This window comes from Melanostigma gelatinosum (assembly GCF_949748355.1).
Source record: "Melanostigma gelatinosum genome assembly, chromosome: 8".
Taxonomy (NCBI): Eukaryota; Metazoa; Chordata; class Actinopteri; order Perciformes; family Zoarcidae; genus Melanostigma; species Melanostigma gelatinosum.
In genome coordinates, this window is record NC_136641.1 from 26650527 (window position 1) to 26677203 (window position 26677).

At 45.6% G+C, this 26677-nt stretch overlaps 1 protein-coding gene across 1 annotated transcript in view; it reads right to left on the minus strand.

Moving 5' to 3' along the window:
* kcnd3 (potassium voltage-gated channel, Shal-related subfamily, member 3) overlaps positions 1-9707 on the minus strand; it is a gene marked incomplete at its 3' end in the record, with an annotated part of 96293 nt that extends 86586 nt beyond the window's left edge. Inside the window, exon 1 of the mRNA XM_079274469.1 lies at positions 8593-9707. Coding sequence (XP_079130595.1) covers positions 8593-9692 — 1100 coding nt within the window. The 5' untranslated portion in view covers positions 9693-9707. The remainder of the gene's footprint in view (positions 1-8592) is intronic.
* Between the last annotated feature and the right edge of the window lie 16970 nt (positions 9708-26677).

A 26677-nucleotide genomic window follows, 5' to 3' on the forward strand; every position in this document is an offset into this window, starting at 1 on the left:
CAGGTGGTCAGGTGAATGCGTGGAGGCTCGGCGCTCGATATCTCGTTTCAAAGAATGGGCAACCATCCAGATCTCTGCATGAAAAGAGGGTGAGATAGAAAACAGAGAGGGCCGAGCATCTAGCAGCAGCTGAACAGAAACATTTCAGAGTGTTGACTCGCGTGTCCTCAAACACAAGCAGAGGTCACAGCTCGACGGCACATTCCTCCTCTTCCACATCATCCGGTTTCATTCATTCTCTCATGTAGAGGTTGCGGATTGTTTGTCGACTTCTTTTGAGATTCCAATCTGTTGGAATCAGGCGTTTGGGAGATCTGCATTGACGCCTTCTCGTCGCTGACTCCTGACGATGCGACATTGTGATGAACTAATCAGTGTTGAAACCAGCAGGAGCGCTAGTCACCGAAGCTAACAGCTAACGTACGGAGGTTCCATCACGTTATGATGCGTTCACGCTCTGTTCAGTAAAAATGAGGTGACGTTGTCAGAAAGTGTTCAGTGTAATCTTGTAAAATGTAATTTTTGGTGAGAAACTTGAAAAAAATCCAGTAGTTTGAAGATATTTTCACATTAATATAAAATAGATATTAGAGATGAATTATGAGCTGTTTAAGTTCCACGAGCTCTAAACTATTATAATACATCATGAACTGCTAATGACACATTATAGATGACTGTAACAAAATAAAAGGATGCAATTTATAATTTTACATTGACTTTGAAAGAGTTGGAATTCATTTTCAGGATGGTGGTGGAAAACAAATGGTCTCGTACACCAGCTGCCAAAACAAAACGACAACAAATATGATCTGCATCTTCAATCGCTTCAAACAACTGATGCTGATCGGCGGTTTCAGTCGGGATTTGACTTTTGTCGAGGTTTTGGGTTCATGTCATTTCTGCTGCACACAACCCCAAGAACGTTACTCCCCCATTTCACGTTGTGTCATCAGTTATTTACTCAGCTCGAGGTGCAACATGTAGGCTTAAGCAGTTTAGATTGGTGATATCTGCCCATTTCTTTTCCCCGTTAAAGGTTTCTTATTTGATGTGAGGTCAGAGAGCAGAGGATGTCGTGTGTTGTACAGATTGTTATGGATTTTGGGGCTCCATATATATATATATATATATATATATATATATATATATATATATATATATATATATATATATATATATATATATATATACTATTTTAATTGAATTGATCTGCCTTTGTGCTCTTGTGTGGACCCTGTGGTAATCAAGGCAGTTGTAAGTTACATTCACTGGTAACAGAAACATGAGTTATTGCTGTGTTCCCAGAAAGCGCAGACCTGGAAAATGACTTTCGTGATCTTTCTGCCTTCATACGGGAGCAAACCGAGAGGTGAGAGCGGGGAAAGTGGACTGACATTTCTGTTTCGTCACCTCTATCCTGCTGCTTTCAGAAATAAAGTGGAAAGGTGGAATAGAGGCGAGTGGGGCAGCGGCACATCGAGTCCTTACGCAGAGGAAGAGGACGAGAAAAGACTAAAGGAATGTACCAGCCGATACGTTCAGATACGTGTGTTGGTGCATCTCCATCATAAAGAATTACTGCGTTCAGCTGGAGGTCAGTGTTGTGTAGAAACCATGTTTAGATCAAAGGTGACTGTGGATGTGACTGAAGCTTTAATCCACGACACACTGGTTTCACTCTGCAGCCAGTGAGAGGGCACACAGGTATCAAAGTGGAGTGTCTTGTTAAATCCACAACCTATGATGAATCTCTGTTGTGTGGTAATGCTGGATTCCTCCCACCGCTGTCCGTAATTCATGCTGATGTGTAAACTTGAAGTGATAAAGCCTTTCCAGCCTCTTAACTGTTATTTACCGTCGCTTTCACTGGCTGTCCGCTGATACAGGAGACAAAAGACGTCAAACGTGAAGGTGAGGAGAAAAATATCAATAAAAAAGCCTCTGGACAATACTGCCAGGAAGTGAAATCTTTGACTCATCTGTCCATGAAGACAATGGTTCCTGAATGATTCCTCTGAGGACCCACTTCATGAATCAGAAAGAGTGAATTTGTGCGTAAATGAAACATTTTCATTTTCTGGGTTTAGAACAGTGACTTCTGCTCTAAAGATTGTGGTCTTATCCCCATAATCTGAACAAGCGCTTCCATTCATATTGCTCGTATCAATGTGAGTTAATTAGCTCTTTTATCTCCACAGGACATCCAGATCCAGACTGAGTTCTAATGCCACTTACAGATGAAGTTTTACTTTACTACGCTCTGTTCTTTACATCCTGCGAGAAGTCGTATCTCTACGTTGGTTTGTTGCGCTGCGATTTCTACCGGAGAGGAAACGAGTCAACAGTCGAGGAGAATGACCTGAGATCTCTTCAGCTCAGCACACATCGTTCCACGCTTCAGTACCCGAAGCACTCGCCCATCAATGTTCTGTAAAGTCACTCTGGATCGGAGAATCTGACAAACGTATGATCGACCCCCACGAGTAAAACCCCCCCGATAATAACTCGGACTATCGTCATGAATAATTCATCTCCACTTAATGAAGAGAATTAGGAGTGTTGAAGGGAAATAATTCATTTGATCTGGTTCAGTGGACACAGAAGCATTGAGTCAGATATCAATTCCCTTCCTGACCTCACCCTCTCTTGTGATGTAGATGTAATGTATCGACTTAAAACACGATTCTCCCGCTTTCCACTCTATTGTTAAGAGAAGGAGTCGGCCCCACCATGTACATGTGATTCAGAGTATTCATGAGAAACGTTCTGTTTGTTGTTTTATTCTCTGTGTTTCTCTTTAAATCACTTCTTAAAACACATTTTTACAGACTGGCTTTCATGTGATGCCGTCACTTTTGTGTTTTATTTGTATTTGTTGAGTTTACGAAATTGACTTTATTTTATTTATTTCTTCGTTTATCTTTATCGTATCGACTCACTGAGCTTTCTCTTGTTGTTTTCATTGCCTCGCTTTTGCTGCTTTGCACTGTAAACTCAGTTTTTAAAGGTGCTATATGAACAAAATGTATGTTATTATTATTCATACTTCTGAGAATAAACATGTTCTCCATCCTGTTGTGACGGGCTGATGATGCTTCGTGTGTTCTGCCTGTTGCTGTGTGAGCACATCACTCGCATGCAGTCGTGTAGAAGCAGCTGAAGGACGAGCGCCGACGTTAAATCATGAAGTATTGGTGGTTTGAGATTTTGCAGAGAACTCCCGTTTCCCACCAGCCATCCTTCTGGTCTGCGGCCGGTGGGCCAGTAAAGGGAGAATGTTTTTTTCAATATGCTGCAATTTTCAGGACGGCTGACCCGCGACACCGCTGCAGTCCGTCTCTTTTAACGGCATGTCACACGGTTCCAGGAAAGAGAAAGAGAGCTGCTCTCAGGGCACGGAGGTCTACTGACGGCCTTTGAGGGCCCGAGGCCTCCGTGAGGAAGACTGTGGTGAGGAAGCTGCAGATTGTCAAAGGGGCCGTGTTTACGACGCTCATTTCATGACCAAACAGACTCCACAGCGTCTGAGACTCAAACCAAACCACACAGGTTCAGGTAGAAGACTTTAAAACAACCAGAGCTTCTCTCCAGTGGGAAGTAATGAAGTACATTTACTTACTTGACTGTTTTCATTTGATACTACTTGATGCTTCTACTTCAATACAACTCAGAGGGGAATTTATGCTTTTTACAACAATTAACAATTGTTTGATACCTTTATTTACTTATTAGTATTAGTAGTGATGTAACGGACCGGTGTAGATCTGATCCGTACTGATCCCACTCACGGTTATTTTGTGCTGATCCGATCTGTGAGTTTTATGATCCGTTGCACCGCTAGTTACATAAAATCAGCTTCTCCGCTCTTCAAGCGACCTTCCACGTGACTTACTTTCCCCAACACATCCCGATGAGCTGCTGGTTGATCTGGACATCAGTGGATCCATTCAGCAGACGAAGAGCGAATCATCAACATCTTCTCACCGGCACGTGACTTTGCGCTGCACTATTTTTTGCTGACTTGAGCTTCCTCATTATGTAACTCTATTTATTCATTTGTTTGTTTTGTAATGCCTCTGCGACAGCTGTGTCCGGAGGGATTATGTTCCTGAGGAACGCCTGCAGGGACTTTCTTCCATCAGGACTCAAGGATTCAATTCAATACAGTTTTATTTGTACGGCCCAATATCACAAATACAACATATCACCTGGAAACCCTTTTAAAGGGAAAAAGGAGAAGGAGCAATTGATTGATACGAGCGCCGATCAGCTCGCACCGATCCCGGCCTTTGAAAGGAGTAAAGGTAGCAGACCTCTAAGGTTACGTCCCGACTGCTCTGGTGAGTCCAGGGTCAGGTGTCGGTGACGACACGTTTAGGTCACATCCTCGTCACCCGTTCTAAGCACCAGCACCAACAATGGCCGCCGCAGTTCTCGACCAAAAATCAATAGTCGCTCATCTGCATTGATCATCGCTTTTTTGTGCTCCAGAATTAAAGCTGCATAGACGTGAGCTCGGTGACAATGAGCCGTAAAAAGAGGGTGTGAACACACACACACACACACACACACACACACACACACACACACGGGAGTTGTTCTTGTACGTGAACGGTCTGGTGTGGTTGTCCGGGAGACGGAGAGCGCCGCTGCATTGATCTCTGAGGAGCAGTGATCAAAAGGAGCTGGTCTTTTGATAAGGATATTAATTATACTCAGGCATGGCTATGCTAATGAGTACAACACAAGAAAACACTGCAACTCTCATCAAATGGAACGGCCTAATGAGTCTGCAAAGATCACCAGATGCATATAAAACAGCTGATTTGCTTTGTTATGTACGATAGAGAGCATTTTAAAAGAACAATAGAACCAGTTTTTTATTGCTCAAACAAATATACGATAAAAGTGAAGCCAAAGCTTCACGTGTTAAAGCTGCATTCTCTCTAGTGTCCACCAGGGGGCGACTCCTCTGGTTGTATAGAAGTCTATAGAAAATGACTCTACTTCTCTCTTGATTTATTACCTCAGTAAACATTGTAAACATGAGTTTATGTCTCAATCTCTAGTTTCAAGTCTTCTTCAATACAGCATGATGTTCATTTAGTACATTATGGTCCATTTAGAGTCACACAGACCATAAAGCAGGGGATGCTTTAGGGCGGGGCTACACAGTGATTGACAGGTCTCTACCAGAGACGTATACGGCGTCTCTACGTCACTCCTCAGTCCAGATATGGTCACTTCCTGTTTATTGGTTGCCAAAAAAACAACATGGCAACGGCCGTAATCCAAGATGCCGACGGCGAAATTGCCGAACTCGAGGCTTAAAAACATCAGTCCACAAACCAATGGGTGGTGTCACGATGACTACGTCCACTTCTTATATACAGTCAACAGTAACAGAGGAAAGTACTGTGGTCAGCACTAATGGGCATCAACAGTCAACACAGAGGCCTTTTACAAACGGAAATTCATCGTTAAACAGACTAAAAACGAGCAATTTGTGTTCCCTTCTGTTAATTACACAACACTCCACCATTTATCTTTATGGAGACAATGAGTTTCTCAAGTGGTGCAGATACAGGTAGAGGAGTGTAATGTCCAAACATAATGCGTGTAATGTGTACAGATGCATCTCTTGTATGTTTTCAAATTGCCTCCGTCTGTTTTTGTAAAGTGTCCCGAACATTTCTTCTTCTGCGTGTAGAGGTTCAGTAGCTTTAGACTCACGACCATTTCAATCGAAGCCATTAAAGCAATTTGGTTCCGGTGCTAAACGTAAAGAACAAAACATCCTCTCAACAGCTGATGATGAATGAAAGTCTTGTTAGTAACCATTACAAACGTTAACCGCTGGACCGGGATTAACAGTGCAGCCCCGTTTACTTCCATTGTTTGGTGAACTAAATCGCTGGCAGGTCCTCTTGCCTAAATGTGTGTGATTGAACTCAGCCTCTGCCCCTCATCTGGCGGATTGTGAGCGAAGCTTTTTAGCTCTGCTATAGAGCGAGTCCAGGGCTCTGAGGACAGGAAGTGTTGCTCGCTAACCTGCACGGGTGGTTGAACCTCTTTGTGTCCAGTCGGAGGATTTTAGACTCCTCGTTTGGATGAAAACATGACCCCTGTATATAAATAGATATATCGCCATCCCGAATTATTATTCTCTCTTCTCAGCTGCTGTTGTCATTAAAGTCACTTCCTCTTCCTGTAAAACACTGAGAGCTGCACTTCAAAACGCTCCTCATCTGGTAACCAATGCTAACCAATCATAACGTTCTCACGTCATCTCACGGAAGAGCAGGAACACACGAATGCAAACACATCAGCATCAAGACAAATATTGCCTGTGTGTGTGTGTGTGTGCGTGCGTGTGTGTGTGTGTGTGTGTGAGACGTAAACCCAGACCAGAATGTCAGGCAGGTTTACATTAGTCAGCAGATGCAGCGGGCCACATCATCCGTCACTCTGACACCCACTTCTGGGCCCCTGCTTTATTGATGAGGCCAAGCTCAACAACTACCCCCCTCTTTACACACGCACACACACACACACACACGCACACGCACACGCACACACACACACATGCCTTCTCCATAATCTGTACTGTAAACGCAACAGGAGGCCGGTTTGGGCGTCTCAGGTCACGCCGGCGAGCAGAGGAAGCTGCTGCATGTCCACAGATTTAACAGACAGACAAACAAACAGCGGGGTCGCTTCCAGATTCAAACATCTGCTCGACACCAGAACCTTCTGGCCGGGTTTTTGTGAACGTCGGGGTGCCAAGTGTGTCACGGCTACGAGCTCGGGAGCCGTTTAACGGCCTCCGAGACTCTGACACTTAGCAGGATGCTGCAATTTGTCAGTCTGACTCACACAACAGGGGACATGAAAAACATTAGGGCCCGAATACTGCTGCATCACAGGACTGTGTGTGTGTGTGTGTGTGTGTGTGTGTGTGTGGTTCCCTTCACTGCCATCAAACGACCGGGGGAAACGTATGATGACATCAAAATGAAGAAAAACGAATGAATTCATCCTCATGTTCATCTAAATCACAATCAAAGCCGATTCGTCATTTTCTCATCGACTTCCATAGAACCAGAGGAGTCGCCCCCTGGTGGACATTAGAGAGAATGCAGCTTTAACACGTCAAGCTCTTGGCTTCACTCTCCAGAACCAGAGGAGCCGGCTGGTTAAAACAGATCAGAGAAGCTGTTTTGCCCTCTTTGACTACATCACATTTACATATTCCAAGTTTGATACGAGTCATGTTAACAGTTTATACCATTTGCATATTCCGAATTAGGGATTAAAACCTTATAGACAGATAATATTCAGGTTTTCGGAGCTTTCTTTGGACATGTGAAGAGCAAATTCAGAATGTGCGTCTCAATAGGTTGTTTTCTTGACTGCAATACGCAACACACGCCTCTTTCCTCTGCTCTGTGCGTTGTACAGTAGTTGTACACAAACTAGCCAACAGTTAGTAGAGCTGGAGTGGAGATGATGTCCAGGAGAGAAGAAGGAGAAACACTCCTCCATCATGAAGGACTTGCATATCAACAGGTTTCTGGATATGCAGAATGCATAATGCATAATGCATATCCAGAATGAAAGAGGGAGGCTGAGTTCACCCGGTCCAACAAGTCCTCCACCGGTTACGTTCATCGCGTGCTAACAGGGATATTAGTGGAATATGTATTTTCATTCAAAACTTTAATATTTGGGGCATGTACACCTTGTTATTGTTCTCTGTGATGTTTCAGTGAGCACTGCACCAGACTCCATGTAAAGAAGCCTTTGGAATGCTACTCTGGTCAGTGAGGAGGCCGTGTGGCCTCGGGTGCGCTGATCCATTTGGCGTAATGTTTCAATGAAAACTCTCCCGGCGTTTGCCGGACTCGTGTTTCTGGAAGAAGGAAATAACGGCGGTTATACATCATTTCTTCTTCCATGAACGCTGCTCGGTGGATCTCCTTTACGTCGATGTGAAGAGAGAAACCTCAAACTGTTAACGCTCAGAACAGATCTTTGGAACCACCGAGCATGTATGTATTCTGCAGAACACATAGAATCAGAGCCTTTGGTACCGAGAGGCTCTCAATCTCCAAGGTCAGCAACGAGTCTAACTCACCAAGGAGTGAAAGGAGGAGGAACCGAATGCAAAGTCACCGCTTCACTTCATCCTGAGCAGCGAACCAGCGGGCATGTTGATGATCTCTGTCTGTCTGCGATCCTCTGGCTGTTCTTTCACTCAGATGCTTTCAACTCTTCCCTCCACAATCCCACACGTCTGTCTGTCTCTGTTATCGGTGAAGTATAAAGGGCACGGCCATCACCGGGAGAATACCAGTCACGGCTGCTAAAACCTGCAATTTCTCTGTCGTCTCTTTATCGCGACGCACCGAGTTTGTAAAGCACATCTTGGACGACACTGACTTCTGAAGCAGGTGAAGGGTTTTTCGGGGGTCAAGCAGTCGGACAAAGATCTCAAATCGAATCACAATCCAACATTTTACTGGCACATAAACAGACCCAGCTGCAGAAACACACACACACACACACATGAAAAGAGGCTCTGCTTCTTACCCGAGCGTTGTCATGGTAACGATGGTGTACCAGAAGGAGGCCGGGATGCTGGTGAATTTGCTGGAGCTGGAGCCCTTCTCCGCGTAGAACATGACGGTGGCGAAGATAATTATGGCCATGGTGAGGGAGAAGAGCAGGAAGCCCAGCTCCGAAGCGCAGCTCTTCAGCGTGTAGCCCAGGATGCGCAGGCCCTGCGAGTGGCGGGAGAACTTGAAGATGCGGAAGACGCGGAAAACCCGGAGCGTCACGAAGGCGCCGCTCACGTCCTCGTTGTCGGTCATCACCAGGCCGATGTAGTACGGCAGGATGGCCACCACGTCGATGATGCTCATGACGGACCGCATGAAGCGGTAGCGGCTGGGCGCGGCGTACAGGCGCATCAGGTACTCCACGGTGAAGATCATGACGCAGGCCGTGTCCATGCAGAAGAAGGCCACGGTGTAGCGCTGGCCGCACGGCACCTCCTTCTGGTTGGGCGACGTGCCGCAGGGCACCGTCTCCACCACGTTGGTGATGACGCTCACCGCGATGAAGAAGCCCGTGACGTAGTAGAAGACGAGGGCCATGGTGGACGTGTGGGGGTTCTCGAAGGCCCGCCACATGGTCTCCCGGAAGGTCATGTTGGGCAGCTTGGCGTCCTTGTTGTCCTCCTGGTCGTCCATCAGACGCTCGGCGTGCTCCCGCTTGCGATCCTTAAACTCTTCGTAGCAGCAGTCGCCGATGATCTCCGAGATGATGCCGAAGAACGCCAGCTCCTCCTCGTAGGAGGAGATGCACTCGTAGCGCGGGTAGTGGAGCTTCCCCGTGCGGTAGAAGTTCAGCACGTTACGGAAGACGTCGGGGTCCCGGTCGAAGAAGTACTCTTTGGTCTCCTCGTTGTAGAAGAACTCCTTCTCCGAGCTCCCCAGCAGGGTGTCCGGGTAGCGGTCCAGCGTGTTCCTCCAGGTCTCGAAGCGCCGCCCGCTGACGTTGAGGATGATCATCTCGTCCTGCCGCTTGTTCTTCTCGGCGGGCGCCACCGGCATGGGCAGGTTGGCCACGGGCATCCAGCCAATGGCCGCCGCCCGGGCGAAGGGAAGCCACGCTGCTACTCCCGCCATGCTGTGTCCGGGGCTTTGGGGGGGACAAGTCCAGCGCCTTCACAACCAGCTTGACCTCAACTCGCTCACCATCTACGGGAGGGGGGGGGGGGGGGGGGGGGCAGGAGGAAGCAAACGATGAGGAACTAAGATAAATGAATGAAATGTAATGAAATGAAAGAAAGCTTTCATTTGATTACAGACATACTGCAATTGCCACTCAGCATCATCTTCCCCATAATGACTTCATGTCTCTCAGATTTCCCCTCATCAGGTTCCAGCTCACTGACTCTCATAGGTTAAAAAGCTGCATCATGATATTCTCTATGTAGGTTGTGTTTGCAGACAAACTCTCATATAAACAGGCTCATTCACACGGTAGTGTTCTCCTGGAGGGACACGAGCAGGACGTTCAGAACCTGTTGAGTTCCAACTACAACAGCTACAAGATGCAGCTTTTATTTTGGTACTTGGTGATTTATTCACGTCAAATTCACCATTGAATTCAGTTGCATGCGACCCGAATTTTAAACAAGTATTATATTTGTACATGGACGTGGAAAAAAAGCAAAATGTTAAAAAAAAGAAGCTGCATCTTCGATTAAAACTCACCGATTCAAAATTCTCCATCCATGAAGAGGAGAAAGAACCCGCGACCTTCTTTCAGAGCAGTTTAGGAACAAGTTGGATGGTTTGGTTTATCCTGAAAGCGAGACCTGGAGGGGAAAAATAAAATGATATATGTGTATATATATATATGTATATATATGTATATATATATATATACATATATATATATATATATACATATATATACCAGGAAATATGAAGTTATTCAGCGGAGAGGAGACACGCTGCTGCTGCTGCTGCTGTGAAAGAGGGAAAGTACCGGAGACGGACGAACCACAGCCCGTTTAATTCCGTTTCCATTCTCGAGACGAGAGGACTCCGCCGTGCAGACCGTCTCACGGTGCCTTTTTTGGGACGAGTGTTGGGAAGAGAGACGGAGGAGGAAGAGGAGGAGGAGGAGGAGCGCTTTCTCTCTCTCTCTCTCTCTCTCTCTCTCTCTCTCTCTCTCTCTCTCTGTGTCTCTCTCTCTCTCTCTCTCTCTCTCTCTCGCTCTCTCTCTCTCTCTCTCTCTCTCTCTCTCTCTCTCTCTCTCTCTCTCTCTCTCTCTCTCTCTCTCTCGCTCTATGCGCATTAATGGGAAACCACGATGCTCAGATATTTCCACACATCAAAGTCAACTGAATTATCCACAAGGATGGTCCCAGGGGGGGGGGGGGGGGGGGGGGGGCGGGGCTAAGAAGGGGCCCTTCGCTCAAAATCATTCAAAATCGTTGTGCAGAATGGAAATATTGAAAACATACAATATAGTGTATAACAACTCTGAAACCAAGACAGCAACATTTTATTTCTCCTTTTCAACCTCAACAAAAGCAGCGCAGACCAGATCCACTTCTTCTCTTCTTACCTTTCACAATAAAAGCTCTAGGGAGCTCAATAAAATATCTTACCGTAGCTTCGAGCTGTTCAACAGTCGAGCTCAGACAGACAGTCACTGTGGGTCAACTGCATCCTGGTTGGTCCTCTGAGTGAGAGAATGTATTCAAACCTTTGATTGAAAAAGTGCTGCAACTGTCGAAAATTCTCATCCCCAGTTTGAATAACTTCAAGGTCTTTACTCAGGTGTACCAGGGGCTCCAGTGACTCCTCTGGTTGTATTACATATTTTTTCATACAAACAAAATGTAACTTCCATGAAGTGAAAACACACTGTGAAAGGGTTCATATTGTAAAAAACATAAAGCATCCCCTGCTTTATGGTCTGTGTGACTCTAAATGGACCATAATGTACTAAATGAACATCATGCTGTATTGAAGAAGACTTGAAACTAGAGATTGAGACATAAACTCATGTTTACAATGTTTACTGAGGTAATAAATCAAGAGAGAAGTAGAGTCATTTTCTATAGACTTCTATGCAACCAGAGGAGTCGCCCCCTGGTGGACACTAGAGAGAATGCAGCTTTAACACATGAAGCTTTTGCTTGCATCTCATTGAGAGGTATCCATCTAACTCTTGGCAAAAAAGGCGAAAAAAACTATTTTGAATCTTATTTCTCTCAGACTTAATCTCATATATATATATATATATATATATATATATATATATATATATATATATATATATATATATATATATATATATATATATATATATATATATATATATATTCTGGATAATCTCCCCTTCACTGAAGCTGTATGATGAGTGACACGCTCAAAGCCAGAGCGTCTGCGAGTATTTCAGATGTCTTGTGCATAATTCCCCCAAAATCTTGCCTGCCATGTTTCTCTTGGAGCGTCGGGATCTCCGCAAGAAGTCAAAACACAACTCTGTGCAGTTTTGACAACCAAGATGATGTCATAATAAAACAATAAACCAATCAGCCAATAGGGTGAGGTAATTCCACTTCCCTGTAAAGAATTGTAGAGTGAGGTGTGACGAGTATTTGTATTGCATCATGGGACACTTATTCAGGCTTAGTGTCAACTGTTTGCATCCTGTAAAATGTCACAGAAAATATTATAATATAGTTTTAGCGAACTATATATATAGCATGTTTGTACGGAATGTCGGCCGCATTCTTAATCATCCTGTAAACGCATTAATTGACGAAGTCCGCCCCTCGAAGGCAGACAGTCACAATCACAGGATCTGTAGCTTTAGCTTCTATCTTTATCTTTTGAATTGTTTTCACTGATGATTCACTTTGACTTCCTGGATTCATCCTTCAAACACGTATTGTAAACCCTTCTGCTTCTCTCTGAAATCGCTTTTTCCACAAATTCGATAATATATCTGCAGTCAGTGTGGGCTTCATGGTGATGGGGCGGGGCTTAGCTTAGAAACTGTGACAAAATTGAACCCAATGGCAGTTTTTTTGTGTGCTTATTTTTAAGAAAAGAATAAAAGACAAAAGAACTGAATGTAGATCTTGATTTTACTTTTCAAAGTTTAGTGAGAATTAATAAGTTATTTCTAGAAGCACTGAGTCATCAACTTCCCCTTCAGGCCATCAGTGTTTAATTCATCATTTTGAATTAAAATACGTACTTATGAGCACACACTCAACGGGTCCATGAGTCTGTGTGTGTTCGTGTCTTCCTGCATGGAACCCTCCTCCGTGAGCGATGCGGCTGAAGGGCCCTCTGCTGGTCCCCACAGAGCCCACAGAGATACCGTGATACTTGTACCGCCGATGGCCTGTGAAAATAAACACAACCGCATATTCAAAATGCACCACCCCATATTTCCCTCGTATGCACTTCCTGCGCATGAGTAACCTCGGAGGCTTTTGTTTTGACATTTCCATCGTCGCACACGTGTTTACTGACTTCCCTGAGTTCAATTATTCATACATTTCCCACAACCTGCCTCCGTATCCCCAGTAGGTGTCTGAAAGCTTCCTTTTGGGGGTTTAGAGACTCAGACAGCAGATCCTGCTCCCATTCCAACCTGTAAAATGTCACGCTTTGTGTACTGATGCCCAAAACTGAGTTGCTCTCACGAGGGGGGCTCAGGGGCGCTGCATATTCCCTCACGTCTAGATTTGACTCTCTGTCACCACGCTCATCACCGTACCGCGGCTCACAGCTGGAAGTCTGTCGTCGCTCAATATGCAGGACACACAGGACAGACAGGACACACAGGACACACAGGACACACAGGACACACAGGACAGACAGGACGCACAGGACAGACAGGACGCACAGGATGCACAGGACACACAGGACACACAGGACAGACAGGACGCACAGGATGCACAGGACGCACAGGACAGACAGGACAGACAGGACGCACAGGATGCACAGGACACACAGGACACACAGGATGCACAGGACAGACAGGACGCACAGGACAGACAGGACGCACAGGACGCACAGGACAGACAGGACGCACAGGATGCACAGGACAGACAGGACACACAGGACGCACAGGACAGACAGGACGCACAGGATGCACAGGACAGACAGGACACACAGGACAGACAGGACACACAGGACAGACAGGACACACAGGACGCACAGGACAGACAGGACACACAGGACAAAAAAGAGGAGTGCTTCTGTGTGCGGGTCACCGAGCGGTGCTGAGCCAGTGGTGCAGAGCGAGCGCATGAAGGACGAGTTAAAGATGATTGTTGACCACTACAGGGTTCCGGTCAGAGAACACGCAGTCTTCTGTTGATCCATACGTTTCTGTATTCAGTCTTTAGTTTGGTGACAGATTTACAGATGATGCATGAGTTTGAACAATAGATGATGTTTCTGAAATAAACACAGAAAACGAATTATAGAACTGAAATGCAGTCGTAAACTCTGAGAGCAAACACACATACAGTCACAGAATACAGGCTCGCTAGCAGCTTAGCACCTTCGCTCAACTTTGGGCTATTATTTCGACGGCTAATTACATGAAACACTGACAGTAAATGCACTTAATAACATTAACAACAACAACAGAACGGAACAGTTACGCCAGCGGTTCTCAAACTTTTTCTGTCACGCCACTTTGGAGGAAGAAAAATGTTCATGCCCCAGCGCCCCAACACAATTGTAACTTGACGAGCTGAGGCCCCCACCTCACCGGAGCGAGCCTCCGTCGGTTGTTTGGGGTGTTGAGGAATGGTTGATGGAGATTTGGCCTGATGCGGTTTGGGGGAGGCTTAGCTGAGGATCCACTGCGGCTTGTAAGAAATTTTAGCAAAAAACTGTAGTTAGTAGATATAATAAAAGTGTTTAATAATTCATAATTAAGAATTCATAATTAGTCATAAACATAAGGGTTTGGGAATGCATAATTAAGATAAACATAAAGTGATGTAAGATTAGGAGCTAAAAGAAATGAAGCTTCTGCCAAGTTGCAGAAGTGTAGTTTATATACTGAAGGATTATCATAGAAGGAATTAAGCCATAACTGGGGATTGAATGTGTTAGCGGCTCAGGGAGAGAGATGTGGAGATAGACCGAGGAGTCGCGAACGAATATGTGGGAGGTTTGATTTAAAAGACTTTTTTTCTCTCTCGTGTGAAGGCTCTCAGACGACGGACGTGTTTTATACCTGAGAAGCTGAGTTGAGTTTTTTGCAAATGGGGTTTTATTGATTTAATATTTCATAGGAGTATGTACTCCAATGTTTAACTGTAATCGTACTTGCATCAGTGGAATTAAATTCCTTATAATTGTAACCCAGTCTTGGTAGATTTCTTATTGGAGCGTGTCGACTGCACAAAGCAGCCGGACACACGTGCTCCGGCCTTCTCTCTGTGGGGGGTGTGTTTCAGCCTCGACAGGCTCCCGGCCTTGCAGAACCCCCGATCTCCATGGGATAGGAGCATGATGACGATGGGGGGAGATAACCATTAACAAGAGGGAGGGAGGGTGGGGTGCAGAAAACGCGAGCGAGCCGAGGCTTAGAGTGGGGAGGTATTCATAGGAGTGTGGCCGGAAGTGGGCGAGTGGCTGAGGTGTGGTCCTGCTCCTGAAATTCAGCTCACTTTTATCTCCAAAAAATGGAATATGTTGAATTTTTATTGAAACAACATTTTGTGACTCCTCCGTCCGTGCTTTTTCAAATAATAGAATGAAGAAAATTGCAATCACTTTTCAGTAACCAGATCGCTCCATCAGACAAAAACAAATAAAATGTGCAATCACTTTGTTAGAACAATGCAAATAAAGTAATCTGTGCAAACAAGAACTACAATTTGGCAAAAAATAGCTTATTGCAATTGGCTGCAATTAACCTGTTTTGCACTGAACTTCTTTTCAAGATGACAATAAAGTGCAACCTGTGAAAAACTAAACAAAACAAGTTTCATATCCGCAGCTAGTTTTCAGACATAAAACAGACTGGTTCGCTTGCGGTTGCTTTTCTGTTCCCGCCAAATGTCTCTTCATTTGGACACTAAGTCACACATGTGAGTCGCCAAGGATCATGGCCGTCATGCAAGCGTAACCTGTTAACGGCGTAACGTAAACATTTACACGAAAGTACAGGTATTTCACCATGTAGTTATTGATGACTTAAAACAAAACAAAAATTTTATTCTGCATTTCCCCCTGCGCCCCACCTGTAATACCACCGCGCCCCACAGTTTGAGAACCACTGAGTTACGCCACATATCTTCAGAGTTACACTTCTATGACTTACATCGTCAATGACTCGATCTGATTCTACCGTTGGTGCTCCGTAGGATCTACCGTTAGCGCAACCGCAAGCGGAAACAGTCCGCAACGTCAAATACAATTTCAGAATAAGAGCGCCGCAACTCTATCGTCTCTGTCTGTGAAGAATTCACAACAGACGGCTTATAATTCGATAAAAGAGGATCATTAAAGATTGTGACGGAATTTTTGCATCACTGTCCGTAAAAAATGACGGGCAACGAGAAAGTCTAACGCAACCACTGGATGTAAACCTTTAATGCTGAAGGGTATTTATTGGATTTCTCCACGCTGCTTTACAGTTAGCATCACACACACACGCACACACACACACACACACACACACACACACACACACACACCATACAAGGTACTGACTGTCAGGAGTAATTTGAGGTGAAGGACACTACTGGGGATCGTAGCTAAAGACAACCGGCTCTATCTGCTCCACAGGTTCAACATCAAAGACAAACAGGAACCTGCCGCCACTGGAGGCGTTTCCTTTCATATACAACTTCTCCAGAAACCCTGAATTAACCATGAGGAGGTACACAATCCATGGCTGGATGATTGACAGGAGCGTCCTGAGCAGGTAGAGAGATAATAAAGGTGCAAGAAGCTGTGCTATTGCGGCAACATCGGGGAATGTTTCCCGATGCATTGTGAATAATTCAGTCCTGTATTTTCTAGGAGTGAGTGTCATCGCTTTGTGTCAGTGGACATCGCTTCAGGTCTGAGCTGCACTCATGGAAACCAAGCAGCAGTCTACCCGTCAGAGCCCCACCAGCACATTCACACTGAACAGACACACTCTTTCCCCTCATCAGTCAGAGTCAGTGTCACACACACACACACACACACACACACGATGACTGTAACAAACACACACATCCATACGACGGCATACTTTACTTTACAAGGTCAGGTCTTTCTCTCGCTGCAATCCAAACACGTTGCTGTGATGGTGGCCCATGTTTCATTTAAAACAGGCAGCGTGAGGTTAACACCCTCCAATAGAGCTCAGACTCTGACATTTCTGTGTTTACCACATCCGTGTAAATATTTGACAGCAGAGCAACACCGGAGCGAACAGATAAACCCGAGAGCTGACTTGCAAAAGGGGCTTTATTTGTTTTACTGTAAGACATGCCAACTGTGAGGCTGTAGGGAGTTTAAGGTTCACTGTCCAGAGCTCAGCCCACGAGCAGAAGGATCACCGTGAAGTTTAAAGGAGCTTTAAGGGGCAGGAGGTTGCCCTCCTGTCGCACCTGCTGTTACCAAGCAACACAAACCTGTGCGCTGTGATGATGAGGATCATCAACGAACGAGCTTTTTATCGGCAGCATTTCTCTCGACATGCTCTAAACACATGCCGACAGGTGAGCGGACGGCTTGCAGCTAACAGTGCAAACAACGGTAACAGTGCTGACCGAGTTACCAAAAAGGGAAACACAGGATGAGCGCTACGGTATCTGCTGTAAACGCCGTATGAGAGCAGTGCAGAGCGGTGGCCGCGAGCTGGTCAGTGATGTACGCTAACATCCACTTACATCCACTGAAAGGTGCGCCGGCCGGCCGGCCGGCTGTGTCGACAGTGAATGGAGAAGCTTTTCTAACAACACAAAGAGAGGGAGGGAGACTTTACTCTCTGCTCAGGTAGACATTACTCCTCTAGATCTTTACATAGATAATGGTGGTTTAATGAGATATTAATGCACCTTTCATGTTTTAATGATATTTCCTTCTCTATTTCCTTCTCTACTGCTACAATCTAAGGAGGTTTGAGAGCAGAAAGCCAAATACATCCTGAGGGCACTGCATGCAAAACACGTCACAGTGGACAGTCGTGGTTTGATAATACGCTGACGATCTGAATCCAGCACATTGCACCTTTAACGAGGTCATCATATATATCTAACATGAACAACTCTAAAATGAGTGAATTCTCATTTGTCTCGATGGAACATTATTCAGAACACGTTCACTTTCTTCTTCTACTTTATTTAAATGTGGGCTCCATACAGTGGCGGCTGGTCAATAGAGGGCCATGGGGCATGACCCCACCATGAGCCACACAAAATAATAAAATAAAGAAATTATAATAATCATAAATTATACAAATTGTCACTATTTGTGTTTTTGAACTATGGAATGTACCCAGTAATGTGTGTAAAATATGATATCTGCGCAAAATATATGCTTTTCCTGCTCGTGCTCTCCTCCTGTGTGCTCTCTGCTCGTGCTCTCTGTCTGTGTGCACGACACTCTGAGAACGCGCAGCTTGGGGGGCCTGATCGTTTTGGCCCAAAAGAGGCGGGTCTATGAAGCAGTTTAGCCAATTGCTGATTCAAGATATAAATGAGTGACATACAATTTAGCCAATCAGCGCCCTCAAATAGATTCAGCTGTGGGCCAGAACGATCAGACCCCCTCGCTGCGCGTTCTCGTCAGGAGAAGTCTCTACAGGCGAGCACTCCTCCTCCAAGACCCGTTTGAGAGGAGAACTTTGAGGAGATTCTGCAGCCAAAGAGCTGATATCAGATCAGCCTGACCTCACAATCAGACAGCAGACTCGCGGGAAAGGGAAGCAGCACATGAAGCTTCTGTACTAGCTGAACACCAGACAGGTTAGCTAGCTGCATGACGTCATGCTAATCATTTATTTAGCTTTTTAAAACAACGGGGACGGATCCAGCACGGACAGTTAGGGAGTGAGGGATGAGGAGGTAAGGAAACATGAGAACACCAGGGTAGGGAGTGAGGGATGAGGAGGTAAGGAAACATGAGAACAACAGGGTAGGGAGTGAGGGATGAGGAGGTAAGGAAACATGAGAACACCAGGACACACATGAGAACTCTGTCAAGCTACATATTAGACAAAGTGAACATCTTTTCTTCTACATAGCTGTCCTCAGTCTCATCTGCTTAACTTGGTCATGGAGGCATCAACATGTAATAGAGATGTTAAATTAACAGTGAAAACTCATCATAACTTAATTTAACATCAGTATTCATAATTACACTTCATGTTTACTTCTCCTGATCTTTACCTCCTATAACAAGGTCCATAGGGGCATCTCAATAAATGAACATGTTACATTATATTATATAAGTGTTATTTACTGATTGTTTTCGTGTTGGAATACATGTTAAATATTTAACTGCCAAGTAATAATGCATGTTTGATACATTTGTTTTTGCATTAAATCATACTGGGATGTTTGCTGAAATTGATAGGACGGCCCTAGAACATGTTCCACCAGCCAGCACTGGCTCCATAGATGCAATACATTGCTGCTTTGTAGTCTTACAATATTGTGACATAGATGTATTGACCGATGTTCACGTTAAAATGTCACTTGATGTCATGAATTGGCTTTTCTTTTGTCGACGGATATTTGTACCGAGGGGGAAGTTTTCCAGTCGTTGAGTCTGAAGGCTGAACCGTGTCACTGCGTGACCGTATCTCAAACGCAGCTTTTAGATTCCCGATGTCTCCGCAGGGTTTTTCTTCGACCATCAACACCAACACACGGATTCATTCCTCTCTGCGAGAACAAAACCCGCAGCCAGACCGAGGCGAGCGGAGCGTTGTGCTCCTCCGCTGGTCCGCTCCGCTGGTCCGCTCTGCTCTGGTCCGCTCCGCTGGTCCGCTCCGCTGGTCCGCTCCGCTGGTCCGCTCTGCTCTGGTCCGCTCCGCTGGTCCGCTCCGCTGGTCCGCTCCGCTGGTCCTGGTCCGCTCTGCTGGTCCGCTCTGCTGGTCCGCTCTGCTCTGGTCCGCTCTGCTGGTCCGCTCTGCTCTGGTCCGCTCTGCTGGTCCGCTCCGCTGGTCCGCTCCGCTGGTCCTGGTCCGCTCTGCTGGTCCGCTCCGCTGGTCCGCTCCGCTGGTCCGCTCCGCTGGTCCTGGTCCGCTCTGCTGGTCCGCTCTGCTGGTCCGCTCTGCTCTGGTCCGCTCTGCTGGTCCGCTCCGCTCTGGTCCGCTCCACTCTGGTCCGCTCTGCTGGTCCGCTCTGCTGGTCCGCTCCGCTCTGGTCCGCTCCACTCTGGTCCGCTCTGCTGGTCCGCTCTGCTGGTCCGCTCTGCTCTGGTCCGCTCTGCTGGTCCGCTCCGCTCTGGTCCGCTCCGCTCTGCTGGTCCGCTCTGCTCTGGTCCGCTCTGCTGGTCCGCTCTGCTGGTCCGCTCTGCTCTGGTCCGCTCTGCTGGTCCGCTCCGCTCTGGTCCGCTCCGCTCTGGTCCGCTCCGCTCTGGCCCGCTCTGCTCTGGTCCGCTCTGCTCTGGTCCGCTCTGCTGGTCCGCTCTGGTCCGCTCTGGGTCCGCTCTGCTGGTCCGCTCTGCTCTGGCCCGCTCTGCTCTGGTCCGCTCTGCTCTGGTCCGCTCTGCTGGTCCGCTCTGGTCCGCTCTGGCCCGCTCTGCTCTGGTCCGCTCTGCTGGTCCGCTCTGCTCTGGTCCGCTCTGCTCTGGTCCGCTCTGCTGGTCCGCTCTGCTCTGGTCCGCTCTGCTGGTCCGCTCTGGTCCGCTCTGCTCTGGTCCGCTCTGCTGGTCCGCTCTGGTCCGCTCTGCGCTGGTCCACTCCGCTGGTCCGCTCTGCTCTGGTCCGCTCTGCTGGTCCGCTCCGCTGGCCTCGGTGACTCGTCTCTAATGCTTCTAAGTGAGATTAATTGAGCATTCAATCCTCTTTCCAGTGGCTCCTGGAATACGCAATCAAACACGATGAATATCGAGGATCACTGTGCAGATCGGTCTGGGGCCGGGGAACGCCATCACACAGAAGGATAAAAGCAGAATATCGTCCTTTGATTCTGCCTTTGACAGCGTAGCCTCTCCAGATGCTCATTCAGTCCTATGCATAACAAAACAGCAGCTCACTGTTTATGCCCAATTAATCCTCTTTTCAGAGGAGGTGGTCTTTTTCTTTTGACTTAGAGGTGGGGAATATTTTCAAATGATTACTTCAGTACCTGGATCTGGTCTGCCTCCTAATAGTGATGATGAGCAGCAATCACTGAAGGTTAATAAGGGAGTACAGCACTAATCAGGGCAAGTCCGTCTGGTAGAAGAGTTGCTGCCTCCTGGTCTTTCATTAACAAAGTCAGCAAGTAAAGGGGGACGAAACTTCAAATGTGCCTCGCAAAACAGAAAACACCGCAGCATGTAAGTCGGGCTGCTCATCAGTAGACTGTATATAAGTTCGGCATTTTGTCCCGTCGCCATATTGTTTGTTTTTTTGCAACCACAAGTGACATCAGAGGGCGGAGCTAAGTACAACCAAACGCTGAATGAGACTTCAGAGAGGTTGCAATGATTCATGGGACGGTGGTGGATCGTCAATGATCGTCCATTGGTGTTGGCGGCAAAAAGAAAGCGTGATCGGGGATTTCTTCAAGTTACATTTGCTCCTTTTTTTCCCCTTTGTGTCAATCCGATCCAAACCGTGACTTCTACGATCCGTTGGGCTCCTACACATGTGACCGGTCTCATGAGGACTCTATCCGTATCTCTTTAAGGGTACTTGCATCATCACTTCCTAAACCATACCGGCCCTACGCGTCAGAGGATGCTGTGATAATTGAGGTGCCTTTGACTTACCTTTCATACCTCGGCCTACAGTACATTAGGAAATAAGTCTGACACATTCCAGCTGTCTTTTTACTCCGTGAACAACTCTCCTTATCTCTTCAGACCAGGGAGAGGCACGTAGGAGGATGAGGATGATGACGGACAGATTCTCAGACGTGTGCCTCGCTCGGGGGCTTCGCTGTATATTTCATGCTGTTTTCCATTCACCCCCTGCTAAGACTGGAGGGTCGACCAGGCGGCATCCTCCGCATTCCAAATATGGTAACATCCATTCGTTGGTTGCGGAAAAAAAACAACATAACGGTCGTATTCCGAGATGGCGATGGCGAAATCGCAGAACTCGAGGATTCAAAACATCCACAAACTAGCGGTTGACGTCATCATGACCACGTCCACTTCTTACATACAGTCTGTGGGGTCGACACATGCTGCCGTCACTCGTAAACATTCTGAGTTTCTTCTATTCTTTGTTTCTGCTTCTTCTCACTTTGGTCTTCAGTCCACTGGGCATGAACCCAAAAGGTCTGTGAGACACAACAAAACAGGAACAGTGCTGCAGCCACAACATTTAGGATGAGGACGGACACAGTCACACACACACACACACACACACACACACACACACACAGTCACACACACACACACACACACACACACACGCATACACGCACACACGCACACAGTCACACACACACACACACACGCGCACACACACACACACACACACACACACACACACACACATACACGCACACACGCACACACACATACACGCACACACACGCACACACACACACACACACATACACGCACACGCACACACGCACACACACGCACACACACACACAGTCACACACACACACACAGTCACACACACACACGCACACACACGCACACACTCACACACACACACACACACACACACGCACACACGGTGAAGAGACAGCCTCCTGCTGGAGCCACTCAACTGGATTTGGCAAAGTGAGGAGTGACTTTGACAGGATCAAGTGTAACTCGGGGAGAGCTGGCGGTCCTTTTGCAGCAGAGAGGAGATACTGATGAGCGACAGAGCGATGGTCCAGGGTGACGGTGAGCGGCACGGCTCTGATCACGCCGTCACTTTTAGATGGGGGGGGGGGGGTAACCACGGCAACACTGTCCTCAAGGACAAACGCACGGATGCTCTCTATTGTTTGTTTCTACTTTAATGTGAGCACCAATGTGTGTGTGGACACGTCTGTGCATGTGGAATATGCTTTATATATGATATTTTATTCAAATGTGTGTGTGTGTGTGTATGCTCACGTGTTTATACTGATGTGTGCACTATACAGCAATAACCCTCAGGCACAATACCTCTGGAACGCCTCCAGCGAATCCTGCCAAATTTGGCATTAACGTCCACCTGAACATGTTAGATGATGGAGGTCGAAGGTCAAGGTTTCTCTGACCTCACGTCTGTCCCATTCTCATGATAACTCAGGAACGCCTTCAGTGAAAATCTTCCAATTCGCCACAAAAAACTGTTTTGGCCATAACTCAATAATTCATATTCATAAGTCAATATTACACAAATGTCGAACAGGATAAAAATTATGGAGTTATGAAATTTTGAACAGACATGGATGTAAACATGAATAGTAGGGAGGAAGCCCGAAACCTGGTTCTAAAAGGGAAACGGTTCTAAATGAGTAAAAACCCGGAGTGTTGATGCAGTCCGGAGTTCACGGTTCTGCTGTCGGCACTTTCTGAGTTCCTGAGTGAGACGTCCTCGTCTCAGACGTCCTCTCTCTCTCTGTCTCTTTGTCTCTCTGTCTCTGTGTGTCTCTCGCTCTGTCGCTCTGTCTCTTTGTATTTGCCTCTCTGTCTCTCTGTCTCTTTGTCTCTTTGTCTTTGCCTCTCTGTCTCTCTGTCTCTCTGTCTCTCTGTCTCTTTGTCTCTTTGTCTTTGCCTCTCTGTCTCTCTGTCTCTCTGTCTCTTTGTCTCTTTGTCTTTGCCTCTCTGTCTCTCTGTCTCTCTGTCTCTTTGTCTCTTTGTCTCTTTGTCTTTGCCTCTCTGTCGCTCTGTGTCTCTGTCTCTTTGTCTCTTTGTCTCCTCTGAGTACAGCATGAGACTCACATGATCAGAGAGAAGGAAACATTGTAGAACTCTGGTCGTCTCAAACACAATGAAACCCTCACAAGCAAGTTCATCACAACATGTGACCAACAAGCAGAACATCAGTCTGTCTGTGGAGCAGCCGTTGGGTAACGGTAGTGATGTCATACGTTAGTGATGTCACACGGAGTTTGATCAGAAGAACAGGATCATCAATGAAATATAATCACTGAGATCATTGTTGACTTGAAAATGTAGTTTAAAGATTTCGGGTATTTCTCTGAAATGTGGATTATTTTCTTAATTAATGATCTTTTTCTTGTCATAAAATAACCCAAAAGAGCAGATAAGAGTATCAATAAGAGTACTGATAAGAGCATTGATAAGAGCATCGATAAGAGTATTGATAAAAGTATCGATAAGAGTATCGATAAAAGTATCGATAAGAGTATCGATAAGAGCATTGATAAGAGTATCGATAAAAGTATCGATAAGAGTATCGATAAGAGCATCGATAAGAGTATCGATAAAAGTATCGATAAGAGTATCGATAAAAGTATCGATAAGAGTATCGATAAGAGTATCGATAAGAGCATCGATAAGAGTATCGATAAGAGCATTGATAAGAGTATCGATAAGAGCATCGATAAGAGTATCGATAAAAGTATCGATAAGAGTATCGATAAAAGTATCGATAAGAGTATCGATAAGAGTATCGATAAGAGCATCGATGCTCTTATCGATAAGAGCATCGATAAGAGTATCGATAAGAGTATCGATAAGAGTATCGATAAAAGTATCGATAAGACTATCGATAGGACCATCGATAGGAGTATCGATAAGAGTATCGATAAGAGCATCGATAAGAGCATCGATAAGAGCATCGATAAGAGTATCGATAAGAGCATCGATAAGAGCATCGATAAGAGCATCGATAAGAGCATCGATAAGAGCATCGATAAGAGTATCGATAAGAGCATCGATAAGAGCATCGATAAGAGCATCGATAAGAGCATCGATACTCTTATCGATAAGAGTATCGATAAGAGCATCGATAAGAGTATCGATAAGAGCATCGATAAGAGCATCGATACACTTATCGATAAGAGTATCGATAAGAGCATCGATAAGAGTATCGATAAGAGTATCGATAAGACCATCGATAAGACCATCGATAGGACCATCGATAAGAGTATCGATAAAAGTATCGATACTCTTATCGATAAGAGCATCGATACTCTTATCGATGCTCTTATCGATAAGAGCATCGATAAGAGCATCGATAAGAGTATCGATAAGAGTATCGATAAAAGTATCGATAAGAGTATCGATAGGACCATCGATAGGAGTATCGATAAGAGTATTGATAAGAGCATCGATAGGAGTATTGATAAGAGCATCGATAAGAGTATTGATAAGATTATTGATAAAAGTATTGACAAGAGTATCGATAAGAGTATTGATAAAAGTACCAGTATCTAGTTGGTGGAGACATCTAACAGTGAGGTGGTGATTCCAGTTTTCTTCAGCTCTGACGTTGCTTCTCTCCCTATGCATATGTATTACTCATTATCTTCTATAATTAGCTAATATGGCGGAACATAAATCTGCCACGAGTGATCTGTGGACTGATGCATACATTACAGTCAATACGGGGAATTCAAGTGGAAATATATTAGCAGGTAAAATGATTCTACTTCAGTTCAAGAGATTTTATTTTAAACTGACGTGAAGAGGTCAATGTCAATGTCAAAATCCATCAATCACATCGCCGTGTTTCCCCTCGAAGATGTGAACTCAATGTGCCTTACTGTTGACTGTCAAGAAAAATGAAAGCCATGTTCTCTGTCTCTCTTTAGAGAGATGGATGGATGGATGGGTAGATATATATAGTTAGATAGATGAATAGATATATGGGTAGATGGATGGACAGATAGATGGATGGACAGATAGATAGATAGATAGATAGATAGATAGATAGATAGATAGATAGATAGATAGATAGATAGATAGATAGATAGATAGATAGATAGATAGATAGATAGATAGATAGATAGATAGATAGATAGATTAAATCCTGGAAAGGACTGGTGCATGTCCCTGTTGAAAGTGACCCATTTTTCCATGTGTCTGGGCATCTATGTGTCACATCTGTCCTGTCGGCTGATTGGATGAGGGCTGTCCCAGGTGTTTCCAGGTCAGTGTGGTTCAGTGGGGACCAGTTCTATTTGTAGCCCCACTTTGCAGGAGCAGCAGTTGGGTTTCAGCCTGAGGGACGAGAGATATGGGCTCAGTTCTGGACGTATATGGAAATATGCAAAAGCATATGGAAAGTCAAGTATTGCTCCATTTAAAGAAAGATGCAGTGACCTCGAATAGTGTTAATATAAGTCCATAGACTGTTTATTATTAGCCGTATTGGAGCTTCTTTATTTTGGATGTCACCATCTTGGTTTTTTGCAACCAGAAGTGGCACAAGAGGGTGGAGCTAAGTAAAACCTAAATGGACCATAAGTTACTAAATGAACATCATGCTGTATTGAAGAAGACTTGAAACTAGAGATTGAGACATGAACTCATGTTTACAATGTTTACTGAGGGAATAAATCAAGAGAGAAGTAGAGTCATTTTCTATAGACTTCTATACAACCAGAGGAGTCGCCCCCTGGTGGACACTAGAGAGAATGCAGCTTTAAGGCCCAAACGCTCTGAAAGCTTCTGAGTCGCGCGTTTCGATGCACAGCTATTGTTTCAAACGTCCGAACACGCACCAACAGCGATAAGACGTGCGTTGTTTTTTCTGCAGCCGCGTACCTATTCAGAGAGACCGACAAAGAATATCTCTCATACATCTGCTGTTACTGTTTGGGGCTGTCAATCATGATATCAGATGTCTAGATCAGCTGGTCTCTCTGTCCAATAGCACAACAACACTATTGCATCGTTGGCCTATCATCTTGCTGCTGTCTCTCTTAAATATGACCGTCTCTCTACCTTCAGTACATTCATGCTGCTGTTACACAACCCTCCAGCCGCCCATCTCAGTCTTCGCAGATTCATCAGCCACCATCGCTCTTGCTGCTGCTGCTCAGGGCAGA